Source organism: Aspergillus pseudoviridinutans (genome assembly GCF_018340605.1).
Source record: "Aspergillus pseudoviridinutans IFM 55266 DNA, scaffold_4, whole genome shotgun sequence".
Taxonomy (NCBI): domain Eukaryota; kingdom Fungi; phylum Ascomycota; class Eurotiomycetes; order Eurotiales; family Aspergillaceae; genus Aspergillus; species Aspergillus pseudoviridinutans.
This window is the reverse complement of record NW_025091284.1, coordinates 2,237,941-2,251,188: the sequence shown is the minus strand read 5'-3', so window position 1 is coordinate 2,251,188 and position 13,248 is coordinate 2,237,941. Positions and strand designations below refer to the sequence as shown.

The window sequence follows — 13,248 nt, the reverse complement described above, 5'->3', positions numbered from 1 at the left end:
ATTTCGGGCTCCACGGCGTACAAACCAGCGGAAAGTAACGTTTAAAGAGTCAATTGTTTTTCTTGTCGCACCTGATAGATTCTCTTTGAATTTCTGTTCTATAATACTCTTGATACGCTTATCAGTCCTGTCATCTGTGACAGTCATCTGGAGGGGGGGGTCACTGTTATCTCCAGCGTATGAATAAGCTTCATCCTGGGTTCGGTATTTCCGCGGAAATTCAAAAAGCGATTCGTGCCCTTTCTCTTAAAGCTGAGGATCGAAGGCGGTTGGGCTAGATATAAGAGTCAAAGCAATCATTCTAATCCTTCATATTCACGTTTTCTACCTCATAGAAGAGAACCAAAGCTCTTCGCACTGGACATTGCTTGCGGTGGCAATCTGTCACGATGAAGGATGCGTCTTGCGACAATGGCTGTCAAGCGCCTTTGCTGATGGCTATGAACACTGAAAATCAGGTGCACTTAATTATTGGGACGAACCCTTTAGCAGGAGCCCGTTGTGCGAAGAGTGTAGGCGTCGGAGCGAAACCTATCATCATCGCACCAGATACAGTCGATGTGCACTATACATTGACCGAGCGCTTTGAAGACGGCTCAGCGCAATGGATACGCAGAGCATTTCAAGACGACGATCTGACCACCCTTGGGAGGGAAGAAGTCGACCATGTTGTGGACATGGTGTTTGTCACTCTCGGCGGGAGTGACCCATTGAGTAAGCATTGATCAATTTGCCATACCGCAGCTTTCGTGACCGTTGACACTTCCACAGGTTCCCATATTTCGAAGCTTTGCCAGCGTCTGAGAATTCCGGTAAACGTATCTGACGCACCGGATCTCTGTTCCTTCAGCTTGCTCTCTACGTACTCAGATGGCCCTCTGCATATCGGAATTACGACGTCTGGCCGTGGCTGTAAGCTTGCTTCTCGCCTCAGGAGGGAAATTTCTGCTTCGCTTCCTCCGAATCTCGGGACTGCCATAGACAGACTCGGTGCGGTAAGAAGGCGTCTTTGGACAGAAGACTACGCTGCAGGACTCTGTGATGGCATTTTCGACGGCGACGACGATGATTCGACAGGTCAAAAACATACTTTCAACAATCTAGTCACGGAGCATGACAAATCGGCCGCCAAAACAAGGCGCATGCGCTGGCTCTCCCAGATTTGCGAGTATTGGCCATTACGCAAACTCGCCGCTATCAGCGATTCTGATATTGAAAGCATCCTTCAGGCCTACTCCGCTGGTAAAGAAAATGCCAGCGATATGAATGGGACTGCGTTGTTATCTAAGAAGGGAAAGATTGTCCTGGCTGGCTCTGGTCCAGGTCACCCTGATCTGCTCACTCGCGCAACTTATCATGCGATTCAGAATGCAGACATTATATTGGCAGATAAGCTTGTGCCTGCTCCGGTCTTGGACTTGATTCCGCGCCGGACTGAGGTCCATATTGCGCGGAAATTCCCCGGAAACGCGGATCAAGCACAGGAAGAGTTTATGCAAATGGGAATTGAAGCCCTACGCCAGGGGCGGTACGTACTCCGGCTGAAGCAGGGAGACCCGTATCTCTATGGTCGAGGAGGAGAGGAGTTTGAGTACTTCCGAGGCGAAGGGTTTACCCCCTTGGTTCTTCCGGGAATAACTAGTGCACTCAGTGCCCCATTGTTTGCAGACATTCCTGCTACCCATCGTGGTGTTTCGGACCAGGTTCTGGTCTGCACCGGCACTGGGAGGAAAGGCGCAGCTCCAGAGCCTCCTACTTACGTACCGACTCAGACGGTCGTCTTCCTTATGGCGCTGCATAGACTGTCTGCACTTGTGGAATCACTGACCACGCTACCGGTGGCATATGACGACTCCCGTGCGAGAACGGCCTGGCCCAAGGATACTCCATGCGCCATCGTGGAACGGGCTTCATGCACGGATCAGCGGGTTATTCGTTCAACTCTTGAGCACATCTGCGTGGCATTTGAAGCTGAAGGGTCTCGCCCTCCCGGGTTGCTCATTGTCGGAGCCAGCTGTCATGTTCTACACCGACCCAGCGGTCAAAAATGGACCGTCGAGGAGGGATTTCGCGGCCTGGATGGATTGCATACTGTTTTGGATGAGTCTATGAGGGACGGTAGTGTGTTGACGGCCTCTTGATATGGTTAGCATTGCATTCGGTGGTTTTCTGGGCACGAGTTATGAAAGTTCACAACCATGAGCGGGGAATTTTGTTCCAACAGGTCTTCGATTTGAGATAGAGATACCCATATAGATATGTTTCAACACTATGAATTGGTCACGTCGATTCCTCACGTCGATTCCTCATTTAGCTTTTGCATTAAATCGAAAGGGTAAATTCGGACTTGTTAAATTTTAATTCTTGCAATACCAGTCAAAGTAAAAGCGACTGGGAAGTACTGGCGTGGAACTCTTCAGCAGCATGGCTTAAGGTAGTTGGGTGAAATATATCTTCTCCGTACAGGGATCTATACGGAGTCACGGGGTTCCGCCCCTAGGCATCAAATACCCTTCCACGGCTCCTCAAGTCAGCTCTTGTCAGCATCAACCATCCCAAAACAAGCATCTATCATCAAACAACGACGACTGCAACATGCCAGCAGACAACAAGACATATCTCTCGAACGGGCAGGTGCTCTCAAGGTACGGATACGACAGCCAGTTCTAGAAAGCAAAAGGCAAGAAGACTGATGTGATTCCACTCTAGTCCTCCTCTCTCCGTTCGAATCCTACGCTTCTTCGAAAATATCTACTTCTTCCTCGGCTTATATTTCGTGAGCCTTTTCTCGGTATGTTGGGACCGTGATGTTCTCCAACGCGTCGTTCCTCAGAGGCCTCGGCGGATCGTTCACTCCGCACAGTGTACTCCAGTTACTGACATTTGACCTTCATAGCTCGATCCATATACTGCCGCTCAGAATTCGCAGTTCAATGTATCACGGGCAGGAAACCGTCACAATGCTAGGCCTCGCTGGGGAGGCAGTGGTCCTAGCTCTGGAGGCGGCGGCGACGGACCTGGAGGTGGATTTGGCCCTCGCAGGATTGGGCGTGTGGACGATATTAGAGGGCCAGAGTGTAAGAGCTGCCGTTGAGGTTGGGTAGGGTGTTTTGTGACTAGTCCATCAGCGATGCTTTTGCTAGGTTGCCTTGAGAGAACCAGCGTGTCTTTGTACGTGGCACAGAGATTTGGCTTTACTACAGTGAAGATAATGACATATTCGTCGTACGTTCTTCGCCATTCGTGTGCATTGTACATACTTTAAACCTGCTGGGCGGTATATGGTGTAATTTCTGTCCATCCATGGAAGCTCGGATCGTTTTGATAGAGACAGGTCTATGCATGGGGACACTACGGCTACGGACTTGTTATCTCTGACATACCTGCTGGAAGAGCGAGGTGTTCGGAGATTCCATCCGCATCCACGGTTAATTCTTGAGACGAATAAGGAATTACAGTACATCAGCAGGGCATCCACATAGCTCATCGTGATGCAGTAACCTTGACATCACGTGACCCATCGGGGTTCTCCGCAGCTGATGAGGGATGCAACAGCAAAACCGCGTTGGCCCACTGATAGCGTTGACTGTGTGATTTTTCCTCCAGGTCATCCAGCAAAGCTTCCAGCACTATGACTCTCCCTACGAACAATGCCGAATGGGGTGCCGTGATCTCCAGTCTCAAAGACGAGCTCCCGGAAGTCTACCCCGTATACCAAACCCCACTTCCGTCCTCCGTGAACCGGTACATCGATCACACCCAGCTGTCCTTAGACGCAACAGACGAGGATATTGACAAGCTCTGCGCGGAGGCCGCTCAATACAACTTCGCTGCGGTCTGCGTTCGCCTGCGACATGTCCGCAGAGCCGTTACAAATCTCCAGGGCAGCCCGGAGTGCACTGTGGCCTGCGTCGTGGGATTCCCCGAAGGCACGCATGACACCATGGAGAAGGAGAAAGAGGCGCTGGACGCCGCAGAACTGGGAGCGAGTGAGCTAGACATGGTGATCAACTGGCCAAAATTGAAGGAAGGGCAGTACATGGATGTCTACGCCGATGTCCTTGAAGTGCGGAAAGGCGCGCCGTCGCCAGTCAAGTTGAAAGTCATCCTGGAGACTTCGCAACTGACCAAGGATGAGATAATTGCTGGCTCTGTTATATCGAGCATGGCCGGGGCCGACTTTGTCAAGACCAGTACGGGATTCAAGGGAGCAGGGGCCAATGTTGAGGACGTCGCTTTGATGCGGGCTGTCGTTGAGCTGGTAGGAAGAGGAACCAAGGTGAAAGCCAGTGGAGGAGTTCGCTCAGCGGAAGATTGTGTCAAGATGTTGAAAGCGGGCGCAGATCGCATTGGAACGAGTTCAGGGGTGCATATTATAAACCAGCTCGCAGGAAAGGAGACGCAGCCGGCCACACCAGCAGCTTACTAGTACAGCGGTCTGTAGCGAGCCTCAACGAAGGTAGACTATTGCTTGCCCCTGAGACTGAGTTTGTCGTCAGAAGAATAGTACCTTTCAAATGTCTAAAAGCTATGTACCTAATTAGTAACTATAAGGCACGGCGTAGGGATGGATATCACTACATTGCTGTTTGGGTGGATAGCCGGTGGAGTATGTTATCAACTACACACCAATCGGCCGTCAATTGGTTTTCCTCACGGACGGACATTTGATAGAGGGAGGACTAAGAAGATCTGCAATTATTGACTATGACCATCCGTCTATCCAACTCCCTTTATACCCCTCCTTTCCAAAGGCGTTGGTACCAAGACGACGACAACCTTCAAGCTAGGGAATCTACTTACCAGAGGCAAGTACTACTACTCAGGAGTTATTCGACATGCGTCGACTGCATGACTTGCAGGAAGTGACAACCTACAAAGACAAAATCCTTGCAATGATTTCAATCTCGCCGATTGTGGTGGCAGCCAAGATGCTCCCTTAACTTCAAGAGCATTTGCTGCCTATACACCGAGTAATTATGCGGTGAATGAGAAGAATACCTAGTGTCAATACCGAGGATATTTCCTCCTTCAAATTTCTCAGAATCAGATTGGAACAAACCTGTCATATCCAGGCTCAATCGGGCAAGAACTCTGGGTCCCCTGTCCATCGCTTGTGCTTCAGCCGCCTTCTGCGTTAACGATGCATGTATAGGTGATGATAACCAAAACACTCGTTCTGAAGCAGGTGATTGAGATGAAGGAGATTTCCAGCACCCAAATCAAGTCGGTAACCCTCTTGTAGCAGTGAGTGGACTGCTTTCTCACCCTTCTCACTTGCTGGCAGACCTGCCTATCGTACGGAGCACTAGGAGGAACTAACTTACCTGCGCAAGAACCTGGGTATGCATCCCAATCTTTGCAGACCGGACTGCTGCCAAATTGGATATATCATCTCCGCGTCAATGAGGTGTGCGACTACGGCGAGGCCCCGAAAAATCATTCCGTTCAATGGCTCTTTCAGTTGGCAGGCCGGGAAGGTAGGTGAGCTTGCTATCCTACTCCTGTTGTAAGCTCTGGTCTGCCCCTTCTTCGTTTCAGATTGGATCAGAGGAATGTGTCTCTGGAGTTTTGCCCAATGAAACGGGCGCGACTTCCAGACCCGTCAGCCAAGCATTCCTGGTTGATGATCGAACACGAGGCCGTACGTTCTGACGTCTTACTTCTGATATGCGAGGAATGCCTGCTCCCCGTCAGTTCCCTTATACGGTACCAATGGGCCAATTGATGGTAATTTAGAGCAAGGGAGGATGGAGGAGCCAGTGCACAAGCCCCTTGATACTTGAACCCCTCTTTACATTATTGCTTTTTCTTGGTTGGCTTCTGACGTGCAGCTGAAGCAATGATAGCACCTTTCAGGTTTGAATTATTGGCGACTGAACGTTAATATGGCTATGTGGCGGCTATTCATGCATTTGATGGACTGAATAATGGGAGTTGGCCGGGCCTACTGGTTACTGTTTGGTATGGGTTTAGGCGTTCCGGACCTTTGTCGAAGGGATGAGATGATCGAGATATTTTTTTCATATATTTGAGTCCATCCTTTAGACCCTTGGTGGGCTCATGACTATATACACATGCAAACTGTTAGAGTATATGTAGTTTGCCCGAACTATTAGCCCGTTGCGCCTTTCCTGGAAGTCTATTCGACCGATATGTCAAAATATGCAGATGCAGTGAATCCTAGAGTCATAACAGAGAACTGTAAGGAAGAGAAAGGGGAAGGAGGGTGAAGATAGAAGCGACAATCATTGCTCGTCACTGCTTTGATCATCGGTTCCGCTGGTCTGAGCTTCCTCTTCCAATTCCATCCGCCGAAGCACGGCATCACCCTTCTTTCCTTTCTTCTCGGCAGCGAACCAGGCTTCCCGCCTGCGAGTCTCGCGGTCTTCTTTTCGAGCCTGACGCAGAAGCTTTTCGCGATGGGCCTGTTCCTGCTTCTGATGCAGCTCATTGACGTAGTCATGCAGGTTGACCAGTTCCGAGCGCAGTTTAGTCGCCTCGTCCGTGGTAACTTGGCGTGCCGTGTCGCTGAGGGCAAGCTTCTTCTTCAGCGTGGTAATTTCCTCTTCCAACGATGCGATCTGGGAATTATCGACAGTTGCCGCTTGATCGGAGACTACCGATTGCGAAATCGCCGAGACATGGGTGCCGTTGTTACCGGAATGCTTGAGGGCGGCAAGCTCCGCAAGACCTTCTTCCATCATTGACTCAGGGAAGAAAGCGTGTGTTAAGGCTGTAGAGAATTGATTTGTTTGATGGTCGCTTAAAGTGAGTCGTGCTGTGTTAGAGACGAGCAGATGCGTACTGAATGTATAGTCAGCTGGGACCGCGCCAGGCGTACCCGAAGACTCTGAAAGAGCATGGTCATAACGGGGCTTGACTATGGTGTGCGCTACCCGTCTCAACTCGTTTCCGGAAGACGGCAGTCCTTCCAAAGGAAGCGCAATAATATTCGTCACAGGGTGGGTGTAATCGGCCAGTGTCGATGCATATTTCCGTCGAGCTACATTCCATGACAGGACTTTTCCGTTCTGATGTCCGGATAGCAAGGTCATTCCATCGTAGGACAGAGAAAGCGAGTGGACACCACCGAAGTCGGAGGAGGGAGCAAGCCAGCGATCTTCCGCTGATGGTTGTGACGGTGTGGAGTGTAATGAAGGATCGTGTATGGTATGCTGTATTGATTGACTCTTGTAGAAGTCGACCGACTGGACGCTACCATCCTCATATCCCACGTAGAATGCACGGTCGACCGGATCAAGGGTCAAACATGTTGCAGAGGCGGGCAGGAGGAAGGTTCGCAAGAGGCGTCCCGTGTGGTAGTCCCAAGAAATGGCGGTGTTATCTTTGGAGGTGGATACAGCAATGTTATAGCGACCGCTGCTATGACCCACAGCGATGGATGTGATGGCAGCGCGATGGTTTGAGAATGTACGGATGGGCGAGTTTGGCTGCTGTCGGTCCCGACCCGAGGGAGGTTTTGTGAATGAAAGGATATCAACGAGTGACCATACGTGGATACTAGCATCAGACGATCCTGAAAGAATGAAGTTGGAAGTGGGATCGACCACGAGCGATGTCACTGGTTGTAAATGCGACGCTGTCGTAGCCACTTGTCGCCCGGTGCAAGTCTGCGGTCGAAGGGCCCCAGTCAGATATCCGAACTGGCACAGACGCAGAACGAGATTATAACAGCTTGTTCACTCACCTCCCACAAAATCAACCGCCCACCTTCTGTCCCCAGAACCAGAATATCCCCATTCTTCCCACCCGCGAGCGCGATGCTCCGTATGCGCTCCGGAAAAGGGACGATCGCTTCCTGGTTTCCCTTCTCTCGGCTGTACACATGAACAATGGCTTTCTCTGACTGGGCAGCAAACACATGCGACGGGCTCACAGCTAGGCAATTGGCCGCTGTTGAGCTCTTTTTGAAGGTAGAGCGCAGGTTAAGGGCGGGCTGCCACTCTTGCACACAAATTCCCACGTCTCTCAAGGTCGCAGCTGCTGGCGTCTTGACGGACGTCAATGTCGACGCGATAAAGCTCTCAGACAACATGACGACTTGACTGAGAATTGTGGAAAAGTGATAGACAGGAAAAGACAAGCTGGTGATGATGACCAGCTGTCATGGAAACTATTTTTTTTTTTTTACGTTTTCCTCTTTTGATGGATCACCGATAAAGCGGGCGATAAGCGATCAGTTTGTCTTGTTTGTTTTTGGGGAAGATGAGATGCCTCTGTATTGGCTTCTAGAAATGCCGATCAAGCTCATCTAGGAAGGCAATGTTAAATCTAACTAACGGACATTTCTAACTTTGCTTCTCTGGTTCGTGCCCCAATACATTGACAATAATCCTTGGTCCCCCTTCAATTCCTCCTACTGATCCTACTTTCATAGTAGCAGCTCCTCGCTGAGAAAAGGATGGATCGACATCGACAGGCCAGGCGAACTATTCTTTTCGCCATGGTGGCCATTCATCCAAGGCCTTCTTTCTCATTCTCTACGGTGCCTTCTGTAGGTATTGAAGCCATCTGAATGAATGAACAATGTCCTCAAAGTATACGGAGTATCTGCAGCCACTACCGAAATTGTACGGCCATCGCCAAATATGGCCGCCAATGCCTGCGCCCACAGCAACCGATGCAAGGGGTCTTTTCGTAGGGGCGTACCTTTGATTGCTCGGTGCAACAGGCACATCAAGTCAGTAACCCAATCGAATTGAGAAATAGAGGGCGATAGTCCCTTCAGAAGATCACAGGGTTACCGTGTCCCTCGCTCTGCATGTCTCATTCCTTGTGTTCTGTCGAAATAGGATCGACTTGGGTAAGCAGACCACCCACGTTGTGGTGTCCCTGCAGGTGGCGCGCAGTCACCGCCGTCGATCCAATAGCCGTGGTGACTGTTTCGATCTCACCTCCCACTGGCATGCAAGGATGGTGAAGTCTTTACCTTTCCAATTCGTTCATGTTCCAAAATCTTTGGGGGGCTCTCCGGAAGGGGCAAGAGATACATGCTCAATGTCTGGCCTGCTGTCACCCCAGGGCATCAAGGGATGGTTGGAGTCTGTAAGCTGTGCTTGTAGTTATAGGTGATGACGGCTCCTATAGATGATTTGCATCTGGTTCCCTTCTTTCTGGTTTGACTTCTTTGGCCCATCCCTGTGCTATATGCAAATTCATTCTCTTACTGCTCTACTCACGACTCTGCATGCAACATGTCCTCCACGGACTACCCATCTCCTCGAATGTTCTCGAGACCAACCTATCATGAGCATACAATGTCCGCTTATCCCGTACCATCCTACTGTGTGCCCCGTGAAGGCTCCATGGCACAAGATAATGCACATGTATCGACCTGTCTTTCAGAAGATTATCGACCTCGGAGAAGGAAGCAGGTGACGAGTTCTCTGTCTTTCATGCCGCCAACAGTTTCTCGGCCTGAACAACTACCTGACCACACGACTACACAGTCAAGACGGCCGGCAGACCGGGGTCCCGTCTGCATTTCGCCTTTCCGTTCCGTGCGGAGGATGAAGGAGCCTTTCCAACTGCGCCTACCTGGCTCCCCTTCGCTGGAGAACATCACAGCCGCCGCAAGGGAGTCCAAAGCGGCACGGCCAATGTCTGGGAATCGGACACTGCGGACATGGCGATCGGACATGAACTTGATGGCTTCGAGTCTGGAGACATTCGGACTTCTGCCGAGCCCCCCTCTGTCTGACTCCAGAGAATCGCGCCCGTCCACATCGTCGACGTACTTCTCACCCAAACCGGATTCTGAGATGGAGGCGGGTGAGAGACGAATGAAACATTGCGGTTGTATTCCTGAATTCAACTCATGCGACGCTTGCGACGGTGCGCGCGGCAAGGTTACCAAAGCAGAGGAAAACACGACACAGGAACCAACAAATGTCCATGCGGCGTACTCAAACCTGGTCAAACGATGTGAATCCGACGAGGGACGATTCACACCAGCCTCCACCGATTCGGAACGAACATTATCGCCCTCTGAATTCTCCGATATTGAGCTACCAGAGGTGGGGAAAGCTTCTAGCTGTGTTGTCCCGGCCCAGAGAAGCCGGACAGGAACGGTTTCAAGCGAGGGAAGTAGCTGGATGCCAAGCAATCTCTCATACTTTGAGAGATGGCTCCAAGGTGTTCCGGGAACGCTAGATGTCAAGGACGAGAGGTCAAAAGAACTGAATCGGAGAAAGTGCCAGATAGTCCAAAACAGCCCTCCACGCCTGGAACGCAAACGTGAGCTGGAGGCTACAGTTGAAGCTGTGGTAAGTTTCCGTCTGAGAGCTTCTCGTTCGTTTACCCTACTAATACAAAAGCAGATTCTTGATCTCACCAGCTGCAGCATAACTAAGCCCAAACTGGTCGATATATCCCGACAATCATCTCCCGCCATGAGCCACACGCTCCCGAATACTACGCAGCATCCAGTCCCTTCCACTCCCGACATGCGCCAACAAGAAATATCTGCCTTCAGTCCTGACACTCCATTGGAGATGTCAGATAGTGGTTATGTTACCCATAATTCCTGTTACTCGCCAGACGAGTTTCTGGATGACAAGGAGTCGCATTATACGGATTCTATTTCAACCCATTCAGAAGCAGCTAGCGAAACAATAGTGTGTGACAAGCTGGTTCTCAAAGAGGGACCGTCTCTCTCGCCACCCAAACCGAAACCTGCGACTAGAGACGAGTCTCCGAAAAAGAGTCAAACCTCCCCAGCGCGGTCGTCCAATATGTCAGAGAAGGAAGAGCGAAGGTGGTGGGACCATGAGTGGACAATCGACCAGCTGGAGCAATCCGTCAAAGATTTCCCACAGAATATGTTGAAACTTACGTCACCTGTCATAATGTTCCTTCGCCAAAACAACGAGAAGGCATTGATTCGACCGTTTCGTAAAATATTCCCAGATGTCGCGGAAAATCTGCTTGACTGTCTCTGTGCGGTCCTGATAGCACGAAACTATGTGGCCTCGTTGGCATCTACCCACCGAGGGACCAGCAGCTTATCCTATCGATCGACATTGTCCCGCCTGGATACAGTCCCAGAGAAGCCAAGCTCAACGCCAGCAACGCAATTCACTCCAACATCGCCGTCCCGTATCAGAGACCGCGTCCTGGGACCGCGAAGTGCAGAGCTTCGTACAGACTTGGATCGAATCGTTGACAACCTGCTGTTCGCAGTGAGCGGCCGGTCCGATGAAACATTGAAATCCGCTGTACTCGTTCTAGCTCAGGTGCTCGAATCCAAAGCCTAACTTTAGTTGCAAGCTGGACTTCCGAACTTTTTCTTCTTCTAAATCTTCTTTTCGTCATTTTATTTCGAATGACTTTCATGCCATTATGGTGAGCATTAGAGGTACCACCGTCGGTCTTATATATTTGCTTTATTCCCTCAATTTCAATCACTCTCTAATATGCCGTTCACTTGCTGTTTAGACCATTGTGTTCTATATACCTGCCATTGGAAATCCAAATTGGCACGCTTTTTTTTCCTTTGTGTTGTATATCATTGGCGGCTGTGGCTGGTGTATGATTAAAGAGAAGATAATCAAGAGCAACCAAAAGATACTCACTCCAGTAAAAGAATTCGGATCAGTAGTCCAATCTACAAGAGTGATCCCCGTTATTCAGGTCGTACTCGGTGCCTTCGTTCCTTGGACCGAACAGGGAGACCTTAGGCACCAATCCGAAGGCAGTCAATCTAGATGAGTCAGCGTCGGAGGTAATCGTTGTTTCGCCGGAGTTGCTGGGGCCTTTCCCGCGGAATATTATCATACTAATAATTATAATTTACTATCATCAATGATCACCCTGCCAGTCCTCGTATCATCCACATAACAGCCCCATTATTTTCATAATGGCAGTATCATCAAGTCACTTCCGATCACTCTGTGCGTCATCAAGGTCCCTGTCGCGAACCGGAATCGTTGCCCCCATCAGCTGCCGTGGTTATGCTACAACAGAACCCTCGCCATCAGCCACTAGCCCTTCAACGACAACGACAGCACGCAGACGGACAACGTTCAAAGACAAACTCAATGCCGGCCCATCGTTTGCAGACTTTGTCGGGAACGACAATGCCCCTCTCGACCCCTCCGAAGCATACGCTCTCAAGACCGCCCTCGTTGGGCCCGCTGGCCGCAAGAAGGAAATGACTCGACTGCCGTCGTGGCTGAAGACCCCGATCCCCGACTCGAAGAACTACCAGCGTCTTAAGAAGGATCTGCGGGGCCTCAATCTGCACACTGTCTGCGAGGAAGCGCGGTGTCCCAACATCTCCGACTGCTGGGGGGGGAGCGACAAATCCGCCGCCACAGCCACCATCATGCTGATGGGTGATACCTGCACCCGCGGCTGCCGATTCTGCAGTGTTAAGACCTCGCGGACGCCGCCCCCGCTCGACCCGCATGAACCGGAGAATACAGCCGAAGCGATCTCTCGCTGGGGACTCGGGTACGTGGTTCTGACCAGCGTTGACCGGGACGATCTCGCGGACGGGGGTGCCCGGCACTTCGCAGAGACGGTGATGAAGATCAAACAGAAGGCGCCCAGTATCCTGGTCGAATGCTTGACCGGTGATTATGCAGGCGAGCTGGAAATGGTGAAGCTGGTTGCTCGCTCCGGATTGGATGTGTACGCGCACAACGTTGAGACAGTGGAAGCCTTGACGCCTCAGGTCCGTGATCGCCGTGCCAACTTCCAGCAGTCGATCCGTGTGCTCGAGGCGGCGAAGAACGCCCAACCCTCGCTTATCACCAAGACCTCGCTGATGCTTGGTCTCGGGGAGACGGATGAGCAATTGTGGGATGCGTTGCGCCAGCTGCGCGCGGTCAACGTGGACGTTGTCACGTTCGGGCAGTACATGCGGCCGACTAAGCGTCACATGGCTGTGCACGAGTACGTTACTCCAGATCGATTCGAGCTATGGCGCCAGCGGGCGCTTGAAATGGGCTTCCTTTACTGCGCGTCAGGTCCTCTCGTCCGGAGCAGCTACAAGGCCGGCGAGGCGTTCATTGAGAATGTGCTGAAGAAGAGAAGAGCTGCCTCTGGAAGTACGGAAACAGTCGGCGATCGGCCAGTTGCCGTGGACGAGGTGACGCGGTGAAATTTCCCTGGGGTTCTCTCTATTACTGTCTTTTGCGTCTCTAGGATCCATTATCGGCGCATGTTTGGTTTTGTCGGATTCGCTTCGGGTACGATCACATTGCTAGAGTATTCATCGTT

General features: G+C 51.1%; 6 protein-coding genes across 6 annotated transcripts; 5 read left to right on the top strand and 1 right to left on the bottom strand.

Moving 5' to 3' along the window:
• Positions 1-389: 389 nt before the first annotated feature.
• Asppvi_006203 (putative siroheme synthase) lies at positions 390-2,141 on the top strand (the record flags this gene model as incomplete). The annotated part of the gene is made up of 2 exons (XM_043302108.1): positions 390-714; positions 772-2,141. The coding sequence occupies 2 exons, from the start codon at positions 390-392 to the stop codon at positions 2,139-2,141; spliced, it is 1,695 nt and encodes a 564-aa protein (XP_043158043.1).
• A 454-nt stretch (positions 2,142-2,595) lies between these two features.
• Asppvi_006202 (uncharacterized protein) lies at positions 2,596-3,094 on the top strand (the record flags this gene model as incomplete). The annotated part of the gene is made up of 3 exons (XM_043302107.1): positions 2,596-2,645; positions 2,710-2,791; positions 2,897-3,094. 3 exons carry the CDS (start codon positions 2,596-2,598, stop codon positions 3,092-3,094), a joined length of 330 nt encoding a protein of 109 aa, XP_043158042.1.
• A 537-nt stretch (positions 3,095-3,631) lies between these two features.
• Positions 3,632-4,429, top strand: Asppvi_006201 (2-deoxyribose-5-phosphate aldolase; the record flags this gene model as incomplete). The annotated part of the gene is made up of 1 exon (XM_043302106.1): positions 3,632-4,429. The coding sequence occupies one exon, from the start codon at positions 3,632-3,634 to the stop codon at positions 4,427-4,429; it is 798 nt and encodes a 265-aa protein (XP_043158041.1).
• Positions 4,430-6,248: 1,819 nt separating this feature from the next.
• Positions 6,249-8,059, bottom strand: Asppvi_006200 (putative ribosomal assembly complex component Ipi3; the record flags this gene model as incomplete). The annotated part of the gene is made up of 2 exons (XM_043302105.1): positions 6,249-7,634; positions 7,712-8,059. 2 exons carry the CDS (start codon positions 8,057-8,059, stop codon positions 6,249-6,251), a joined length of 1,734 nt encoding a protein of 577 aa, XP_043158040.1.
• A 1,159-nt stretch (positions 8,060-9,218) lies between these two features.
• Positions 9,219-11,279, top strand: Asppvi_006199 (uncharacterized protein; the record flags this gene model as incomplete). Its single annotated transcript, XM_043302104.1, has 2 exons — positions 9,219-10,289; positions 10,344-11,279. 2 exons carry the CDS (start codon positions 9,219-9,221, stop codon positions 11,277-11,279), a joined length of 2,007 nt encoding a protein of 668 aa, XP_043158039.1.
• A 602-nt stretch (positions 11,280-11,881) lies between these two features.
• On the top strand, positions 11,882-13,129 carry Asppvi_006198 (lipoate synthase; the record flags this gene model as incomplete). The annotated part of the gene is made up of 1 exon (XM_043302103.1): positions 11,882-13,129. One exon carries the CDS (start codon positions 11,882-11,884, stop codon positions 13,127-13,129), a length of 1,248 nt encoding a protein of 415 aa, XP_043158038.1.
• Positions 13,130-13,248: the final 119 nt, after the last annotated feature.